This window comes from Varroa jacobsoni, unplaced genomic scaffold, assembly GCF_002532875.2.
Source record: "Varroa jacobsoni isolate VJ856 unplaced genomic scaffold, vjacob_1.0 scaffold_807, whole genome shotgun sequence".
NCBI classification, from domain to species: domain Eukaryota; kingdom Metazoa; phylum Arthropoda; class Arachnida; order Mesostigmata; family Varroidae; genus Varroa; species Varroa jacobsoni.
Genome location: NW_019213709.1, coordinates 32163 through 53749, shown reverse-complemented (window position 1 = coordinate 53749; position 21587 = coordinate 32163). Strand labels below are relative to the sequence as shown.

At 38.3% G+C, this 21587-nt stretch overlaps 2 protein-coding genes and 1 long non-coding RNA gene across 7 annotated transcripts in view; 1 reads left to right on the top strand and 2 right to left on the bottom strand.

The window, feature by feature from the left end:
* The window catches only part of LOC111263975 (uncharacterized), a 36295-nt gene extending 20474 nt beyond the window's left edge, over positions 1-15821 (bottom strand). For 2 of the 4 annotated variants that reach the window (XR_015312511.1, XM_022839524.2), the window contains exon 1: positions 6342-6848. The gene's annotated coding sequence lies outside the window, so the exon portion shown is untranslated. Of the gene's footprint in view, positions 1-6341; positions 6850-15732 lie in introns of those variants that run through there. The other 2 variants (XR_015312512.1, XM_086969885.1) reach the window with 2 other exon arrangements.
* Positions 363-21482, top strand: LOC111263977 (uncharacterized). Of its 2 annotated transcripts, none has more exons than XR_002682576.2 (4): positions 363-683; positions 9184-10631; positions 18973-19148; positions 20805-21482. It is a non-coding gene; the product is annotated as an uncharacterized LOC111263977 (long non-coding RNA). The 2 variants fall into 2 exon arrangements; XR_002682578.2 differs by having other exon boundaries at positions 367-683; positions 9184-9275; positions 20805-21466.
* Positions 13762-21587, bottom strand: part of RhoGAP102A (Rho GTPase activating protein at 102A) — a 29269-nt gene continuing 21443 nt past the window's right edge. The window contains exons 10-14 of the mRNA XM_022839510.2: positions 18654-18814; positions 18019-18180; positions 16991-17064; positions 16405-16767; positions 13762-16091 (exon numbers count right to left, since the gene is read on the bottom strand). Of these exons, the coding sequence (XP_022695245.1) occupies positions 15820-16091; positions 16405-16767; positions 16991-17064; positions 18019-18180; positions 18654-18814 (1032 nt within the window). The 3' untranslated portion in view covers positions 13762-15819. The remainder of the gene's footprint in view (positions 16092-16404; positions 16768-16990; positions 17065-18018; positions 18181-18653; positions 18815-21587) is intronic.

Here is a 21587-nt window from a genome sequence, read left to right as displayed (position 1 = left end):
ACTACTTAAGCATTTCCATCGTATTTTCACCCTCAACAGCTTTGTGACCTCTTTTTGTGCTATGCGTCAATGGTCAGCTCATAGCGAACCTGAACGCGGATTGATAATAAATACGAGTAAAGCGTATTACGCATGAGGTCGTGGAAAAGGCAATGTGCAGCCTACCCAAGGACACACTTGAAACGCAGCCTTTCCTACACCTTTTTTTTTATCCTGCTGTTGGAATACTTTTACGTTATCTTCCTAATCTACCCTGGCTTAGCTGCTAAGCTTCCAATGAAACTGATGTCCAAGGGAACAAATTTACGCAGTATGTTACTCTTGAGACCTCGACCCATTCAGCTTCTCGCCAAAAGTATCCGTATATAAAGAAGATAAACATCCATCTATATATTTTGCCTAATCTAAAACTGATGTGTGGTCCATAATGCTTAAAATTACTATTCCAAAAAGCTTTAGTTATCTAGTTAAGCGACCATGTTCATATGGAAGGAGTTGACGGTAAATGTTACCTGATTCTGTGGCTTTTTCCAATTGACAAGATTTAAATAAAATTTGCGCGACAGTAACGTATCTTCATAAGGACTTATGGACACGTGAGAGGTGTAAAATCGAACGTAGACACTGCGACTTGCGCTTGGAGCGGCCAGCCGTCTGAACGTAACTAGAACTCGATTTTCCACGTAAGTTTATTTTCATTTCAAGCACCACTGTCCCTAACATTAGACGTGGGTCTTTTAGTAAAATGTGTTTATATCACGTTAAGCGATTTCCCTTCGATCTATGAAAAGTTTGGATGAATATATACGGAACCTTCGCAAAAAAGACTTACGATACCGTTGCGTCGCAGCTGTTGCCTCCAGGATTACGCTAATTATGTTTTTTTTTTTCTATATGTATTTATTTATTCAAATATTATTTCATATGCAAGGTTAGCTAAGAAAATACGGGCAGCTTTTTAGAACAGCATTAATGAAAAAAACGGTTGTAATATTTAGAAGGACAAGACTTCCCAAAAAATACCACCCATTTTCATTGATCCATTTGTACGTACAACAGACGTACTGAAATTTCTGTGCAAAACCTTCTTTTAATGATAAGGAGATCGTTACCCATGCATCTAAAATCATAATATATGCGCTAGGAAAAAACATGCACATTGTCACATCGATTGTTCATTACCAGGGGCGATAACGGATTTTCGAATTAGCGAAGTGCCAGAAAAAGATTTTCTGCGTTCTTTTGAAATGTTTGTCAATTCATATCGATAGCATAGAGTGTGCCGTATCTGTTGAGAAACGGAAAGGTTTGAATAGACAGAAAATCCAGACCAGAACATCGTGTCACATCACTTCTAGAGACTACATAGTATGGCTCGAGTCAAAACGAAAACAAGTGTCCTTAAGTGAAAATCAAAGGAAAAACCATCAAAACACAAAAGCAATCCTAGTAGTTAGATAATGAAGTTCTATGATGGCTCAGAAGCGAGCTTAATGAGGTGGTTTTGATGCAATGCAACATAGCTTTCTATTCATTAACGTATTTACATCATAATGTAAAGTCGTTTTTGAGTTGTTTGTTTATACATACTGCGTATACGTAATATATTATATAATAGGTTACTTTGTTAAAGAACCCTTTGACGCTTGCGTGTCAGTAGAAATTAACACGCATACTATCTAGCCGCTTGACTAATCCTTTCTAAACAGCGATTATTTATTTATTAAGGACTATTTATTTTGTCGTGCCCCGCCGCGATTATCAATGTTCACAAACATCTACTTAACTAGCAGAGATGCAATGCGTAGTAACGAATTTACAGGGACGTTCTGGATACATTTCAGTCGAGAAGGAAATATACGACTTTATGAAAATGTTCATTCGATTAAGCAGGAATTTGCCCCGAAAATTTTTCAGCACCAACGTTTTTATGTCCCATATGAAAGTGGCAGATTTTCGTCCCTCCGAAATGCAGTGGAGGGACGTCTTCGTCGTTCCAATCTTCAGTTTCTGACAAATCGTTCGATTCAACAAGGATGCTTGAGTTAGTTACCATAGTAATGGGTGTTAAGAATGGCTATTATTTATATATAGTTAATACTTACGCACGTTGATATCACCTCTTGCTATATGGATAAGTACACAGATTTTCGAACCAATTTCCTTCTCGACCTATTTGAGCTATTCGGTAAAAATGTTCACCTTCCACTAGAGTAATACTTAGTTCATTTTCACGAAAATGATTAGAATCACAAACTGTTTGTTATGGTTATGCACGATATAATAAACAATACAAGTGGGAAAGCCTAATGCACAGAAAACATTGGAAACAATGGAGTGATTCATTCGTAATTAACCGCATATGTACAACAAAATCAAGATTTCGAGTGTACGCTCAGTTGCTTCAGATGCACGGATATGAAGTAAACGAGAACAGCTTCAGCACAATTTGGTCTGCAGATGAACTAGAAGAACAGAAGAAATACCGAAAGGCTACGTTTTCATTCACGATAGCGATGAGGGTCAGCTATATTTAATTACGTTTGAAAAAAATCACGAACACTATTACATGAAGGGGCCGTACTTTCTCACATTACAGGAACTCACGAAGACACCTTGCTCGTACCCGGGAACCGTTAGTGGTCGTAAGCGACGCTCCGCCACACAGGTCAACCCGTTTTGAGTTTCATGTTTGTTAATCTTTCATGCAGTATACTCATAAGGCAAGGCATTCATATTTGGGTAAATTTTGGCTTGCTGGCTGGCTGGCAGGCAGACATCCATCCGTTCATCCATTATTTCTGCCAAAAAGAAGTCGGTCCTTTCTAGAACAAAATAACAAATTTATCATGGAAGAAAAACGGTGCGTGATTTTTAAAAATTGAGTAAAGATTAGCTAGTAACAGATCGCCTCACACTGGGCGAAACATGACGCGAGTAAAAGCATCCCCTTTAGCTCGCAATAGACAGTTCACGTTAGTGCCAGTTTTCACGTGGATTCTAAGAAAAATTTTCAAAAAAAAGGCAAACAGAGGATTATATATAAAGGGCTCAAACACTTATCAAAATATCTCAGAGAGCTATTACCGGTACATCTGAATTTTTAGACGGGAACCTACCAGTTGCTAATTGAATCGTTTATATCAGATCCGCAAATTCAAACAGCTGAGCCTATTTACGCTTTCTGATGATAATGATAAGTTGATAATGAGTACCTGCACTTTGAGGCTGTTCATTGTTACCAAACCGAAATGTTATTGCGCTAATGTTATCTGTACGTAGCGAACCTGAGTGACATTTGAATGAGTCGATATGTACCATGATCGACTGATCACAGATTATTATCAAAAAGTTATTTAATGAATGAAAGGAAGACTACTTTGAATATCACTATTGGCCAGCTCAAGTTCCAAATTGCTGATCGTATGCTACATTGAATAAGCATGGCTTACAGGAGTGACACAAATGGAAAAAAAATAATTTAAATACTGATTTTTGTATTCAGTTTCTCAAAATAACTCGCAAGTAAAAAGGCTCGGGCTTGCTTGTCAACCTTTCACTACTTCGTGTGATACCTTCCTAGACCACTTCAAATGTTTATAGCTTCCGCAAGCAAATACTTCCCCCCGTTCACGGGATAGCAGACTGAACACGAGTCATTTATCGCTTCGTACAGTTTGCATGTATAGTAGGCGATAAACACGGCAAATCCTTGTTGACGACGCCACTGCTATACGGTATGAAAGGCGGAAAATAGATATTCGTAGTTTAGCTTTTGCTCAGCCGTTAGGAAATTGGTGGCGCTACCATACGGGCGTCTGCTAATGATCACAGATATACTATGGGCACGCCTGTTATCGAAGCCATTTCAATGTGTTATTATACTTCTCCTAATATCGTTAGTGTGATTGTTATTTAGAAAAACTTACTTATGTATAGCACGTAAAGTCCGCGTGTATTTTTTTGTTTCGTATAAATGATTTCTTCTTTCAGTTCTGATTATTTTTGATAAGCTAACTAAATAGACAACATCCTTAAAAGATACCGGGTTTATGGAAGCTCACAGGCTTAAGCACGCGGATAAGCTGCGTTATTTTCTGCATATTGATATCAAAGCACACTATAGCATTATCACAAATTTTTAATCATTGTTTCTATTAGTAGTCAATAGGTTTTCAACAGGTTTCACGAAGGTCACGTACGATTGATCTCCTCTTTTCCTAGCCTAGAGATATTAAATGCCAATCAGACCTGTTTTAAACATGACCAATAGTATTACAGTTATTGGCAAGCCGCGGTCTATCGAACTTCACGATATTCATTCAATATTATATTTGTATTGCTGCAACTAGTATTTTCGTCACGGGATCGATCAGCTTCGGTATACGTATTGAATTAACAAGCATTCGTAATCTTACTAATAATTTCCTAAAAATAGGACATTTTTTTAAAACTGGTCTAAGAAAAATAAAAACTTTGTTCATCTCTTCTATGGGGAGATCGTTATGATCCGCTTTCTCATGTTCCGTGCTGCTCTTTTTTTTTTTTGAGTGGATTCCGCCCGGGTCCGGTAAAGTGTCCTGAACTGAACTTTGCCCTTACTTTACCTTACACGCCATCTGACGGAAACCTATCGACAGCTTTATACCGGGTCCGCTATTATTTAGAAAGCAAGACGTCAGTTAGAGCAGGTTGGACAAATAATTACTTCGTGCACATAGTTGTATTGAAGAACTCTCCGGTTGCTTTTATAATCATCGCAAAGTGATATATTTTATGTGCTTGTGAACGTTTTGCGTCAGAGACCGCAATACTGTCGAATCTATTTAAGACAGTCTTATTAGAATTCCCACTATCAAAAACATTCGTATATTTTGAAATATCTGCATAAGCATCTACAAGCTGCGTGGTAACTTAATGTCCGTCGAATCACTTTCTCATTGCAAACCCAGAAATACAATTTTACCCATAATAATAATAATAATAAATCAATAAAAAGTGGTCCGCATGCTTTTCTTATGATATCGAGTACTTAACCCATAAGCGGCATATGGATTGAAAATGTTTGTATATTATTTATTAATAAACATTCGTACTACCTGTCCTTACCACTTTTTTTCTTTTTAATATTTAGGCAGGTTCATAAGTGGCTATCATGTATTGAGCTAGACTTAGTAGGACATTTTCGTAACTGAGGTCACAGGCGCCTCTATATACAGCGGTTTTTAGGTTTAGCGTCTGCTAATAATGTTCCTATAACATAAACGACATCAAAAACTCAATACTTTGTAATACATATATTGAAAGAGGGACGTTTAATAAAACAGCGCTAGTTACAACCTTTTTCGATCGCCTTTCCAGGTTAGCTTGTTTACAAGCGTCAATGGGCGGTGAAACAAAAAATAGCCGCTTGTCATGAATGAAATCAATTTTATGAGTAGATTTCCGCACGTGTGACTTGTCCGCCTTGTCATTCCAATACCCTTTAGCCGATGAATTAGAAAACATCTGTTTCGTTAAGTGCCTTCGCTGACTGCGACTGCTGATATCGGCATACTTAATTCATTTTGTGCGAGTTACCACCACAAAGCCCCTTTAGGCGACTTCACATCACCATCGAACCCCTTTATACTTCCAACAGCGCTCGCCGTTTTAGTTGTTTACAACAAAGCTGCGTAATGCCATACTTAGCACGGGTCAGTATCATTACTTCTCGTTATTTATTGTTGAACGTAGTTTTGGTGTTTTTTTTTCAAAATTTTTAAATCATTTTTATTGCCTCGAACGTGTTTCTAAACGTGGGTGATTAACGAATACTTCATTTAGCCTTCTCCGTTTGCACGTGTTACTTTCCGCTCAGTGACCCTAGCAACCGCTAATTCATTTACGAAATATAATATAGAATGCATTACTCAAACGTCGTATTCAAACAGCAATGGGGCCCCGGACAGCCAAAGATTGTTAGCAGTTACTGCAGAGGTTGTTCGATGCGGCATGTTTGAGCTCCGCTAAAGATATGTCTATAAGTCTGTAATATCCAATATGCAAGGCAGTTTGCAAGAAACTATACTGCAGTTCATTTTATAAATAGAAGAGGGTAAATTTTTGAAAATTTTTACTATATATTTGACAAGAATTTTTTGCTGTTCCGGGACCACGTTTACGAGGCAGTGAGGCAGCATCACGGAGCAGGCAATTTACAACTATTCTAGCCTATGATAAAAAACATATGTACATGGTCGAGGTTCTACATGGAGCTTATTGATTGTTTTCGTGTTTTCATCCAGACTGGAAGCTTTGATCTAAATACACGCGTGTATACGAACTAGGCCTCATCTTACCTAACGTTCGGTCGTCCCAGCGACGGCTACCCTCGACATCAAAAGGCTTTTTCTTTTAATTTAGTCGAATTATTGTTTTTTCAACTAATCACACAGAAAAGGAAACCGAATCCTATGATCGGTGCTAGCCGCATTTAAGTTCAGCGATATGAGCATTCTTGTTTTAGCCACACTAATAAGCGTCAAAACAGAAGTTACAAACTTTTTCATCACGAGTCTAAATTACACAAAAACAATCAGAAGACCAAATGTATTTGCTTGCAGTTGAAAAATAGCTTCTTTACGATGTAAAACCCAGTCCATTGGCACTGACTGTAGTTATAAAGGGAGCCGGGCGTGTGAAGGTCTGTCATGAACAAAACTGGACCGCGTTTAATGCAAGCATGTGCTTTACTAATTCTAAGGCAAGAATAATCTGATACGAAACTATTTCCATTCTGTATCTAGTTTTACCTTCAACCCTCATATGTTTTGGTATCATCGTCGGTGGGTTTGTCACCGGTATCAAAAGCGGAGCCCGAGGAATAAGGTAAACGCTAGTTGGGGCAAATAATTAAAGTCATATACAAAGCATGAAACACGATTCATGAATCTACATTGAATTAACTGGCTTGATTTGTTTGTCCTTGCGTGAACTCGGATCATTGTGGTGCTGTGAGTATTCTTCAAACACCGGCGGCATTTTAGTTGAGAACGTCCTCGAAAATTCAGCTTTGTTGAAAGATATCGAGTTTTACGTCCGGGTCTACTGCGTAATTTAAGAATTGCTTCATACAGTTGGTCTCTGCCAGTACGATTTAGCAAAGAAGTTATTTCGCCTCAAGCTATCTTCAACCCGGAACTGAAAAATAAAAAGCCTTTTTTTTTCACACCAAAAAAAAAAGTACAGAAAACTTGCATATTAACTGTGATTAGAAACATTGAATTTATCGTACGAAACCGAGTGTGCGCCGAATAGCTCAGTCTGGGATAGTTAAGCGTGCTGATATTCCAACGCATCGAACTTCCCTACATGTTTGACATCACAATAGTAATACGAACGTTTGTTAGAACGTGTGTTTTCTTGGTCTGAAACCTCCAATCGTTAATTTAGGCTTATCGTATGCTAGAGTTAGGGTCTACGTAACGGCCGTGATCAGTACTAAATACTATCAAACAGTGGGCAAAAAATAATTACATGTAAAATAGCTGTCAAGCAAACCCGTTACCTCGAATTTACTATAGAGCAGAATAAGTTGGAATTTAAACTAAAAGTTGAGCCCGATCCTATTTATATTCTTTCTAACTAGTTGGCTGGAGGCGATTATACTAATCAAATTATGTTTGAAAATAACTTCGAAACTTACCCGAAGTACGCGGTTCTCTTTTTATTGGTCTCCGTTTACTTTATTTTCTCGAGGACTTTTTATATCCGTTCAAAACTTGTATCGACGTATTTTCAGCATGTTCGCGTAAACGCTCCAGTTGGCTTTTTTTTTTTTACTTTTACATGATCATTATTTGTCGAAGTTACTGTAGCTGAATGGAATCGTCGTGTGGTGAAAATAGCGTGCAACGCTGTTTAGGATCAGTTTTTCATGAAATAGATAAAAAGATCTATGGAAAAAAACGACAATATCTCTTCAATTTATTTTCAATGTATCTTGATAGAGTAATTGATAATCCTGCGTGATATTGTTGCACTTTGACGCGATTTGACATTGGTGGACAGAACTAGTTGGCATCGATCTACAAGCGAGCCAATCTTTAGGCAGTCTATCTTTTTTAACCTTGCTTAATGCACCGGCTTGATCAATTGGCAGAGAAAACTACCAAGATTTTCGTATTTTTTAAGCACTAAAAAAGTTCAAAGGACTTTGTGCTCCTTTAGACGATATGTGTCCTGCTATTCGCAGATACCCTATTTGAAGGGGTACCACCGTCGTTTCTTCCTTGCCACTGACCAGTGAGCGAAGCAGACGGCTACGTACTGTGGACTTTTTCTGTTAGGATATAGGAGACGAAGACCGGATCGTAGCTACCCAACGAACAGGTCCATAGATCCCTCAGCCGTGTTCGGGAGAGGGCGCTGTATGGAGAGGACGGCTTCCGTGCATAAACTCGCGGTGGCGACCAGTACCACGCCGAGTAGGCCGCTAAACGGACGCTACGAACGCTCACGCACCTTATTGGGCACAACAGTGGGTTTGTGTACTGACGTGTGATATCGGACTTTCTAGTCCCTACGCACCTACTGGAAAATTCTTCATAGCGAACTTCAGACATGGTCCTGCACGATATTGATTGCTTACCGGACCTATCTCAATGATTACCGTCGGCATCTGCGTCGCTGCATCATCAGGAGAGCATCTGACTCTACAAAGGACGATAGTAATGTGTACGCCAGATGCTTAATGAAGAGTTTACAGAAATATAAAACTCAAATTTTTTTAACAACATGTCGCTTCCAGCAAGTTTCGTAGTTTCCCTTTTGTAGAGTTTTGGTTGCCAAAGAGCCTGTCATAAGCGAGGGTGCTGTCACTTTAGCATCGTTACTAATAAAAGGGTCTCATCAACTATGGCGGAAATGTAGGCGCAGCTGCAAGCCGCTCCTACCAAACGACTTGAAAAGTATCCAACCTAGTTTTCCCATATACAAGCTGTAGTAACTTCGAATGAGAGCTTTTATCCAATGGACAGAGGTAAATTATTTGTTATTGGAGCAAACAAAATTAGAATGTTTCTATTAGACTGGACACTTTTCGATGGTATTTGAATTATGTGGTGCTCGGCTTGACAAGTGTCCAATTTGAGGAGAAAATGGTACATTATTTATGTAAACATTTCTTCTTTGAATTTGCAGGTAACCGTTTAATAGTGGCTGGTGACGACATGATGCTTACGTATTTGCACTAACCGGCCTTGCTCAAACACAGATAGATAAACCTTTGAAATGTTAGTAGGTTCAGAGTCCTGGAAACCTAAACTTCAAAAGACGAAGGCTTTGAAAAATTCAAAAAGACAAGACATTTGGGCCTGCGTGGACGACTAGGCAGGCGCCATCTGGACACAGCTATCGCTAGTTCTAGGTTGTTTCGTAGTAATGTTTTTGTTTGTCTTGCAACATCTTCATCAGGACTCATCCGCGTTGGTATTTAGAAATATTTTTCAGATTTATCAAGGCCATACAGGGCGTAGTAATTTTGTACGTAGACTTCACATAACAAAGCTAGTGCCCAATCTAGCGCACGATTAAGAGATACTCCATGTTAGCTATTTCCGCTTTATTAGAAATAGAATGCAAGCATTTTTCAGTACACTTGTCCGAGGTCACCTACACCTCGGCTGAAGGCACGATTACACTGAGCCCATCTCTTCCATTGTCCACCTATAGAATTAATATATTTCTAATATATATAATGTAATATAATTACTATTACATTAATTTTTTCCTCTTCTGTGGAAATTCCGTGTTACTTCTGCAGCCATTTCTTAATTAGCTCATTGTTATCATTGTAGCACATCGTCTTATGATAGTCCATTATGTTACAGGTGTGCTTTCGTTAGAGAAGAATTAGCCACGGATCACGTGTATTTTTACAAGTTTTGTTTTTAACAGGGAAACACATATCTAGTTACATACTATATAGTTGTAGATCATCATATTTGTGATGACGAACCCATTATTTTGATTTGCGGCTTTTAAGGTTTTGTTACATAGGCTCTACATTACCCTTCAAAACTGCAGCTGGTCTGACGTTTCTTTACATTTATGGAAATTACTTGTGCTTGATAAACACAAGCTTTTTAGGTCGATCGTTATCGCCCAACAAAATTCGAATGTCTGCTAAACCGTAAAAACTGCAGTCACAACCTCTGACTATGGCCTTTGTTTGAAACGTGCTTAGCAAGATCTTTGCAGCTTAGGTTGCACGTTAGCAAGATATTAGCACGTACCCCACTCATTTATAACTCTGATCGCAATTTTAACTCAGTCACTATAATCCACTGCGATAGCCGAAATCTGCCTACTTTTGAGTTTGCAAGATATATACTTGACTTCGTCACAGCGGTAAGCGGAACAGATCTGGAATAGAACAAGCTCGATTGATGGTCAAAGATCTTACGTTACAAGATGGATTGAGAACTGAGATTTAGTTTGTCGTATGCATTTGCCTCGCCCAAAAAGCTTCGCTCGTGCCTTCGACACGGTGTTTCTGTGTAGTTCAGATCCTTGGCCAAAGAGACCATGGATCGAAACGGACACTGTATACGGTACCAAACCCTTTGATCTCGGCGTATTCCCTAAAGGTAATAGATATACACATAAAATATACCAATAGCCTCTATGCATCTATGTCTAACTATTTAACTGTCAGTGAAGATGAACAGATAAAATACGCCTCGATTTAGTCTCTGAGAAATTTCATTTATAAGAAAACTTTTGTAATTCGCAAAGCTGGCATGAATTGTATTATTTTCAAATATGTTTTATGGCCATTTTGCTTCTAAGAAACACAACTATACCTCTGAGTACTATGTATAGAAGTAATTTTAACAAGTAAAATGTAACTAATGTGTCACGATCATTTTTTTGCGCAATACACCCGCTCTGAAAGAATAAAGCATTACAAAGTACCTGGCCTAGAACGCAAAAAAAATGGATCCGATACATTTCAGAGACTGCTGACTATCGAAGATACATCTATCAATTGTCGCTTGCGGGCAGTTTTCACGAAATCTATTTTTATAGTTTGGTACAAAGCAGGTACAGAATGAAGTATTGATACTAATTACGGAACATAGTGTTTTAGACGGATGATTGAAAAATACGTTATCACGCGTATGGACTATATATTCTGGTTTAAATTTTACTATCTGAAATGTTAAGAGGAAAATCTGCTTAGACGTAATCCTACCAAAAGTTAAGCAAAATTTGCACGTCAAACTGATTTTGTGGGCCATACATTTTCATATTAATAGCACCTTCGATTTTCTGTTGTTCTAAAAACATAAATAGAACTAGATAAATTTATTACAGAGATTAATTTATTAGAGATAAAAATAATAGTAATAGATCGCCAGCAAATTTGTTTTTATAACACATGTATATGACGAACTTCGTGCCAGTTGATTTATAGCTAGTGAAGACGGTTATTTGTGTCTTGTGTCATTTGCATGTGGTAAGTACGAACTAACCGGACACAAGGAGATACTGAAGATAATTACTTAGTTCTTTGCTCCAACGTCCTATCCGTCTTTTCCTTCAATTCTTAATATCAAACAAGATAAATTGTGTTTATTCTTGCGTCAACCTGCAGACGCCTCCAGTGGCTCACAGCTTCCCGCTGCAAAGCCTCTTGAAGTTCGCTACTGTCAAAGCTGTGATCTGGGCGTGCTCGGTTCCGTAATCATGCAACTTCCGCCAAATGTATCCTCCATTGGCTTTGTCTGATCCCCCCTTTACTGCGAAAATGTTCTCTTGCGTAGAGTATCTCGGTATAAATGTTTTGTGCGAACGCGAACCAAACCAAATATTGTCTTCCTCAAGGGTCAACTAAGCGTCAGCCACGACTTACCTAAAATTACACTACACTTACATGGTGATCTTTCAGTTTGATTCGCCATATATTTGAATGCATATATGGCTAATATATAGCAGCTGTTTGCTATATCTACGTTGTAACGCCTCTATTGTGTCTGTTAGACGTAGACTTGTCTCTCAAGTACAAAAACGGCTGAAGGTTATTCTTATAAATCCACGATCTCCTGCCAGTAAACAGCATTGATGGCTGGCACCTCGCCTGGTCTTCGAGCGCGTACAATGTCAAACCTCGTATGTCGGAAATCTCCACTCGTGATGAAACAGACCAACGCTCCAGAATCGTCTGCTCCGCTAAGAATGCTCGCAAGGTGCCAACGTCGGCCTCGCCACTCGAACCAAATGTTGTTAGTAAGATGTTGATGGACCAAGCGTCTTCGACTTTTCGAATTCGAAGCTTGTTTTATCTCTAATAATATACTCTGTTGTAGTATTGAATATATGCAATAGCTTATGATGTCTGCTGCAAACGTTTTTGTAAATATTGTTGTTCATGCATCCTTTTTTGATATTATAATTGAAATACTTAGAGGGAATCCGACGCAGTCATTAATGTAAAAGTTGAATTACCTAAAAAATTTTGTTATGACGAGTTCCCAATTAAACGACAGTTTTAATTAATTTGCTGGCTAGTGTAAGTGACCACGTTCGAAGTTCCAATAGGATTTTAGTAATGAATTGGTCATCTATTCGTCAACCATTTCTTGTCCGAGCTGGCTTTCTGCTAGCAGAAATTGCCAAACCATATAAAATTCATTGTTTCATGTGTTGTCTCTCATGAGATAGACAGACAAATTTCGAGAGATACGAATCTATTGTATCGTGAACGCTACTCTTATGCCGGCCAAAATTTTTCCTACGAACCACACGCCATTAAACTGGTATAAACATATGCTTTTATGGAATCATATATATTACGTAATTTTTCATGAAGTAAAGTTCATGGGAATTCAAGCCGAGAGCGATTATTTGAAAAGGACGTGTTAAGACTTCGGTGAGGTATTGTTATAACTGTGTCTAGAATTGCCATAACTATATTTAAAATGAGCACCGTAGATATTGTACTATATTTATAACGTTAGGCCTCACGGTTTTAAACTACATTAAGCTATAATACTTTCATTTTGTTAATTTAATTTAAAGATAAATGTTTTATATATTGTTTACAGTTTGTTTATGTGTATATTTCTATTAAGGCCTAAACCTCACCTATTTGCATAAGCAGATGGACATAATATTCGTACGTATATAGATTAGGAATAACAGTATTCATCTATATGTACGTATGTATATGCGAATATATTAACTTCACTAAGTTTTTATCACGGCTTTATTATATATGTACATCTGATATATGGCTCTTTTTTGCGTACTCAAAAGGATTGTACCCAATTAGCCAGTCAGACGTGCTGTATTTTTTTTTGTGAATTTTAGTTTTTCTTGTATTTTTTTTTCTCGTGTCTATCGATAACTTCCAGACTACGCTATACATGATGAGCCCCGCTCAATGATTATGTGATTTGCGTCGAAACTTGCCTTCCTTTTACTATCGGCATCTGTAACAGGTCTCAATCTATTATATTTATGTAGATGGCCCCATTATGCTAAATGGAGTCCTTCATTCTTACTCTGCCACATATATGTTTACATATGTGTATGTGCTTCACACACACTATACATCCTTTGTTCTATGTTACCAATGCTTTTGACCGGTAGACTTTACATCGATTTTTCTATTAGTGGAAACATTATTTGTATTATGTATGCAACAATGACGCTAGCCTTCTTTTCTAATTGTAAAAAAGTGATGTTCGTTAATTCTAAAGAAAATAAGGCGGATGAAGGTAAAAGATGCGGCATATTATTAATACGCGTTGTGCTAATTTTCTCTTTATACAATACCGGATGTATCGCAGGTCTTCCTTACAATTTGGTTTTTATTTACTTTTTGAGTAAGGAAGAGTACGCAATATCAAGTAATGGCATTGAAGCTCGAATATTATATATTCATGCTATCATATGTATATGGGAGTGCGCTAGGTGTCTAACCCAAAACCTCAATATTTCAGTCGAGAGACACTAGACCTCAGGGCATGGTGTTTCTAGCTTAGCTTCCTTAAAAAGGAACTGCCCCAGAACAAGGGAAGTATCATTGATGAAAAATAACTTTCCTTATTCATACAACGTCTGTACAATCTGTTGTTGGAAAGACTTGAAACAGTAAAGACCCTCCCCCAGTGTTCTTTACCCAGGCTCCTGGCTCTTAAAGCAACCGCATGTCATCAATAAGAGTCAAGGAAGAAGTTGTAGCGAACATTTTCCTAAAGGAGGTCTTCTCTGTAACCACTTTTGTTCGTTTTCAAAAAATCGCGCTGTACAAGAAATATAATTCATTGATTATATTTATTATACAGCGGTTCTATGTTGTGTTAACAGTATATCGCATGAAACTTCTTATCTCTAAGCCTTGCTCACTCTGCATATATATATGCATAGGTATGATCAACTTGACGCTCGAGACGTTTATACAGGCGGTGCCACTTATTGCAATTGCAGCACACCGTATGCTACATAGGGTAAATGGTATTTATAGGAAAATTATTAAAGGTGGAAAGCTCGAAAAATAGATAGATAATTTTTTTTTCGATCTTCCTTTTTTTCGATGTGTTCGGAAGTGCTTGTTTGATGTGCCTGTGCTTAAATAAGTGATCTCCTTCATTCATACAATACCTCAAAAATTTCACCCAATACGATAATTTGAAATGTCCATCGTTAACGGTAGCATGAGGTCCTTCTCAATTAACCGGAGTTGCTGACATTTAGCTAATATCTATTATTGACAAATATTTTTATTTGTTTTATAAGCCAGTTATAATTCATAATCATTTATTTTAAGAAGAACTGTACTGCTGATATTTTTTCTATTTAGCCTCAAGCCATACAGGAAGGTGCTTTCAAGGCAGAGCAAATCTCATATTGAGAATCGAAGGGGTCTCGAAATAATTTAGAAATGACAGCCTTCAAGCAGAACGAAACAAACTCTGAAGTTTGTTAAATCTCATACTCGTAAATGGTCTATTTCGACGGCTCAGAAATCCCATGGACTACTGAAGCTCGAATCACCAAACTCTTTTTTCGGCGTAATGACAATAGATGCAGCATTCGTACTGATAAACGAGGCAACGACCAAGAAACGTGTTGACAAAAATGCCCGTTTTGTCGGAAGGGGTCTCAAAACAGCTCTTCGCAAATGAGGGCCTGACCGACGTTGTAATGGCTGAAAGCTAAATTATTTTTGAGAAATCGATCTATCTATTTTCGTTAACGCTTCGCGATGCAATATAACAGAGGACATCAGCCGCTTGCCTTTGTAACTCACCATGATACAATCGAAGGTACCGGAAGATAAATTACCGCCGTCGGGAAGCTGCTGAGTATCACAGCATCTTGGTCGTAAAACAGGCTATTTGATTTTATCTAAAACGATCTACTAATAGCTTCGGAGTTAATTTGCTATTTTGATTGAATACAGTTGAACTTCTATTATGCGGTAAAGGAACCATGGCCAAGGTTACTCTGAGCATATTCCATCCTTTTCAAAATCTAGCGAAATTTAGATTGAGACTGTCAACTTTTGATGCCTTTGATCAGACCATACGGGACAACGTAAGCATAGTTTAGATAACTGCTACGAATTTGTTCGATAACTTTGCTATGCGCACCTGTGGTCGAACGGTTGTACTACTATACGACTGATTCGATACTTGTGGAACACTAATTATTACCAGTTTCTCACGTGTTCTAGCGTACCTCCACACGTATAATGTATTGATTCCGGTCACGTATGCCGTCCACCATTCTCTCAACTGATTGCTCAAGGACTTGCTGCCATACAGGCTACCTTTCCCTGGGCCTTCTGCATTCAGATGAGATGAGGTCGGTTCGCCTGCATACGCCAGTGTATGTGGAGTGACTTGATGATATTGTCGTGTTTGTAGTTGTTGAGTACGAACTTGAAGCCCTTTGCGCCGTGTACTCGTCTTCATCCATTGATGGCGACGGCGATGTATCCGAGTCCCTTCGGAACCCACCGAAAAGAATCCCCGACAGGAGGGCCGAAGCTGATTTTGACTTTTTCAGAGCGTGACTGCGTTGTTCGCGAGCTTCAGCTTTTAATAAAATAGAGTTCATTTCATTGACTTTAAGCTATAACTGAGTATACGAATTTGTATATGGACCCGACAAATATGTAAATAAATATCGGTGATGATGGTAAAAAGTTAGTTAGAAAGTGTAATAGAATCATGTAATGATATACGATGTGGACTGTCAAAAGCGTCTTCGTGGTAAGCCTATTTGAAAATCCTAGGTAGCTTTATGGAAACTGCATAATTGAGTAGGCCTTCTTGACAATGAGAAACGAGCTTCCATTACAATTTTTACGTAATTCACTGCGCCTTGTAAAGATCAGGAATAACTTACCTGACTCATATTTGCTTTTGCTTTTGGTCTTGGATTTCTGATGTTTCGATTTTTCTTTTTCCTTCGATCGTGAATTGGACAGAGTAACAGTGATGCTGGGTGGAGTTTGTATCGCACCAACGAACGCAGCAAAATTAGACTGGTCCCAATGGTTGGTTCCCAGGCGGCCACTGGTTGAGTCCCAATCATTTAATGAAGTCAGGGATGTGTCTTTCGAGCTGGATGAATTTAGCCTACTCCCATATTGAACCGGCCCGACTGGGTATACAGCTGGCCTTAGAGATGAGGTACTTTCAGCGGGTGATTGGCGGTACCGTGACAGTTCGCGATAGTCTGTTTTTTCGGTTGCTCGCCGCAGAATTCCTAAAAAAAAAGGCAGATGAATAAATAAAAGGCGTGCAAGCTATCCTTTCAAATTTCATATTCGTATCCAAACAAAGAGTTAGGTTAATTCTATCGCACATAATGTCGTACAGAGGCACGTAAGCCATATTACATTGAAGCTGGATTATTATTGTCGACAAAACTAATCAAAAGCGTTACTGACCGCCGCGTAGTAGTTATAGAGAGAGGATTCAACTCCTACCTTTTCTTCCTCGATCTCGTAGCGGGTGCGTTTGGTCGGACGACACGAGCACCTCGTCGCGTAAGACGCGCCTCCTGAAATCAACAAGGGACAACAAGCGTAAACGCCTTTTGCTCACCGTCATTCATTTTGGCATCACGATTCTCTGTGTTCATCTCCCTGTAAACTAAGACAAGCTTTCAAGCTTGGTGTATTTTTATCTAATGTATACGTTTTGAAATCCATCACTATTATTTACGCTACTTACCACTAAGCAATATTAGATAGAAATTCAATGTAACGATATGAGCTTAAACTAGGTGAAAGAAATCGGTGTCAATATAATCAGAGTACTGGACCACCGACGCATGCGTGGTCTGCAAGAGAGAATAATTTAGCTTTGTTGCCGTGCTGACAGACCGTCAGTGTTAATACAGACGCGTCGAATAGCCCGCTTACGTTTTTGTAAACATACCTTAAGGCTGCAAAAGCAGGCCAAGACGAATGTTAAAAAGCTGTAAAGTAGTCGACGCAATTCCTTCGCATATCAATATGGGTATTTAACTATGGACCGAGGTGAGAAACGGGTCTAACGATTCTTTGTCATTAATTAATTAAATAATTATGTTATCAAAACGATATTGTTAACGCGCGCCTCTGACTAATTCGAAAGTAGAAGTTTTAGATAGGGCGCCATTTTAGCTTACTACATATTATTACTGCTCTATTCCACATTGATTTTGAATAATGTACGCATCGGTAACATATCAATTTGAAAACCTTATCTCGTGTTCAAGGCGTACCATTATCGACAGGTCCGGAAACAAACGCTGTTTAGAAACAACAAGACTGGAGGAAATTCGGGATCGAAAAAATAAAGTGAAAATACTAAAATGTTGAGAATCAGCTTAGAGTAAAGTTATTATTTTAAGGTAAAATTTGAAATGACCGTGAATTTTTTGGATAACAATAATGTTAATAAAGTTTGTTCATTATACCAGTACATTATTATTCGAGTATGCAAATTAACGGATACATCCAGTACGAACCCCTGGGTAAAACGGGGTGGGGCATCGCAGTTACTCGAAAGAAATCTATCTGTAAAGAGATTCTCAAGTTGGAGGGGCTCCTCGACGAGCATCCGGCGATACATCGCATCCATGTCCGCCGCAGATACAGAAAAAAGTCGTTCGAAATTTTCAATCAGGTACCTGCCGATGAGATGAACGGTGTTAGAAAAACTTCGCCTATTGGAAATGAGTCATTCAGCATTTCAAATACCAAATCTGAGTTTTACATTTAGTAAATGCTTCATTAGTATATCTATGTTGGCATAGAGACTGTCTTACTATGAACTTCAGCTGTAACGCTGTTTTATTGATTCTATTTCGGTAATTCCGCCCCATCTACAAAGATTTACTCTGAACTTTGGAATGAATATACATACTAGCAGTATGCATTTGTGAGCTTCTTGACGTCAATATTGGCGTCTTCCTATAAAAGTGGCAATTTATTGTGTCTGTAAAATTCTAGCTGAAAGGTTACTATTCAACCCGCATCAATAACACGTATGATATGACTAAATGAAGATGCGAATAATTAAAGTAAAATATAACAACACTCTGAAGATAATAGGAAATGCGACACTTTAAATTGCTATATATATTCTGTATTTGACACGCACCTAACAACAAGTATGACATCACTCCGCTCTTCGGCCCTTTCAAGTTTCTCCACAAAAAAACTTTTCGGGCCCGAGGAGGCGCTAGGGGTTGGATTCGTGCGAAGGATATTGGGTCCTAGAACTGTTGCGAGATTGTTAGCATCCATTTTGTTACCCGACAACTGAAATCAAGTTCGCTATATTTAGAATAGCATCCAATTACCGAAAAAAAATAATATTTTAATATTCATCTCTATGCTTCTGAAAGAACAAATACTATGTTTTGCCAAACTCCGAATGTACGAAGAGCTGATTTGACCTCTATTCGGTAACCTTACAGGTGTAGGCGAATATGAGCGGTGCCATGGCATGTACTGCATGTGTTTAGCGAAGAAATGCCCTTAACTTCATTTAAAAACTTAACGATTGAGAGAACGGATACACGCCTTTAACTAGCCCATAAAGTCACTCAGACACGACACGTCTTCTTGATCCTTGACGAACTCTTCAGCTAACGTAAGTAGTGTTGATATAGAGCATCCCACAAGCGCACATTCGCACCTTTGCCCACTTACGTGAACAATGAATCTGCCGACTAGAACATGTCTTCTTAACATTGCTTAATACAGTTATAGTAGTCTACCTGCAGGACCAATTTGGCTGGGTACTAATTCATTATGGGCACTTATCGTAACTGAAGAATCACAGACACCGTAGCTCTCGGTTGCCAAATTGCATATGACCCAACAAAACTTTTTATGGATATAGCGTCGACCATAGTGATTATTATATTATTATTAAACGATTATTTATCTCTGTATTATCTGGACAATAAACTTTCGATAATTAAATTGCTTATTTACTGGATCTTTAATTGCTATGTTATATCAAATTCACACGAAAAATCAAATACTTCAACTTACAAAGCGCACCCAAGCCATTAGTACTACTGTTTCAGCACGTGTCACAATAATAAGTCTGCCGATAATAATTCGTGCCCATTAAACCAATTTAATATGTACGTTTGTGAAGCCATCAGGAAAGTTCGGTTTAGCACACAAACATTTTTCACTTCTGTCTTGAACAACTATCGAAATCAACGTGTGGTTATATTCGAAATGATCTGAATAATTACCATTCTGCTCTCAACATAATGATTATATTAGGCCCTTATTGCAGTTTTGGAAGTAAGCCATGTTAAAGGCTTAAATTCAAATTTTCCCGGGTTTTTTCGGCTTTATTTTACAGAGAAGGCTGAGTTATAATTTACCTGCATCGTTAGCTTTACACATTACGGGAACGACAAGTAATCATATCGAATGCTTTAATCATGCATTGTCATCATTTATCAAATGGAATAAGAAGACCTTGTGTTGATTTCAATGCAGACTAAGTCTATTTGAAGACTGACGCCACCAAAGTCCTATTTGGCCTGTGTTCCAGTAGGCTTTTACACAGGTATCCGGCAAATCTATATTTTTCAAATGGTTTAAAGATAGCTATAATGAACCGATTATCAATGCCGATAAAGGACTGATTCTAGCTGCCGTAAATAATGTCGCTATCCGTCTAGCGCTTGATAGTAGTCCGGCTTATTTAATTATTATAAACAGGTAACAAACTTCCTTCGTAATCTTTCGCTCAATACCGTCCAGATGGTCATACATCAGTCGCAAAATGGTCACAAAAATACCGCAGCAATTGATTCACTATCTGTTTTATTGTTCACAGTATTTATCACTGCCATCCAATTTCAATTTCGTACGAAAAGGGTAAGGTCGATGCGTCTCCCCGTAGAGGAAGATCCCGCCTTAATAGACCTGATACTTCCGATCGATATTTAGCCTATACAAGACTCGTAGCCTGTCTAATAATAGTATGGTGTTATACGCACACACAAATTTCGGGCTTACCGAATCTTCCCCGACGACTTCAGACCTGTATGTCTGTACATTTTTGCTACGGATCTATTATTACCAAGTCTTATTGGATGGGTCCGAAGAGATTTCCTTCACCACCGTTCTGCTTGAAAACGTTTGCTTGTTGTTGTTGTTTTTCGTAGACCGCCCTTCGCCTCAAGCGGTCTTCGTCGACTCTAATCAAATGTATGTGTCTGGCGCGGTTTTGATGTTTAGCAATGGTGATCACGGAAAGAAATTTCTCTAATTTCAGAGAATCTTCGAACGTTCTAAATAAGGCAGACAGCTAAATATCGTATTCAAGGCGGTACGGCGTTATGGAAGGGTACGTTGATGCTGAGAAATAATCAATGTTACCAAGACAAACAGGTAGACAGCTCTTCCCTCCATGGAACACGATGCGGCCAACGGCTTAAGCTTGCTCCATACATAAAGTTCAGCCGATAATAGTCGCGATGATGATGAGAATAATAATAATAATAATGGTTGGCATACAAAAACATATGTTATTAAATAGTAAAAATTAATTTCAAACACAACATCAATTTGATTACAATGAACATTATATATATATATGTATATAATGCTGTACAAATGCTCATATGAGTAGGACGAACTGCGTTCGTATATACCTATGTAGAGCCAGATTCGAGTCGATATAGATATTTAGGAACTACTGCCTAATACTTAATCCAAAACTTAACATATTTACCCATAATTGCATGGAAAGAGTATCTGTGTCAAGGGTCATGAGTATCAGAACATGACGATGTATGTGACAAATTTTATAAGCTATACTGCACGCCTTAATAAATCGTTATATCCATAAATTTACAGTGTTATTGAATTTCTCTTTAGGAAGCGCCATATTCAAATAATTCTATGCGAAAATTGTGCAATATTTACAGTTCGTTGTGATACTGTTCCATCCGGTATTGTGGTTACTACTGAGAGTGAACAAACGAAACTTGTAGCCCATAGAAAGTCAACTATTAATGTAGTAAGCATCTGCTAAATGGGCACCTCCGAGCGCACC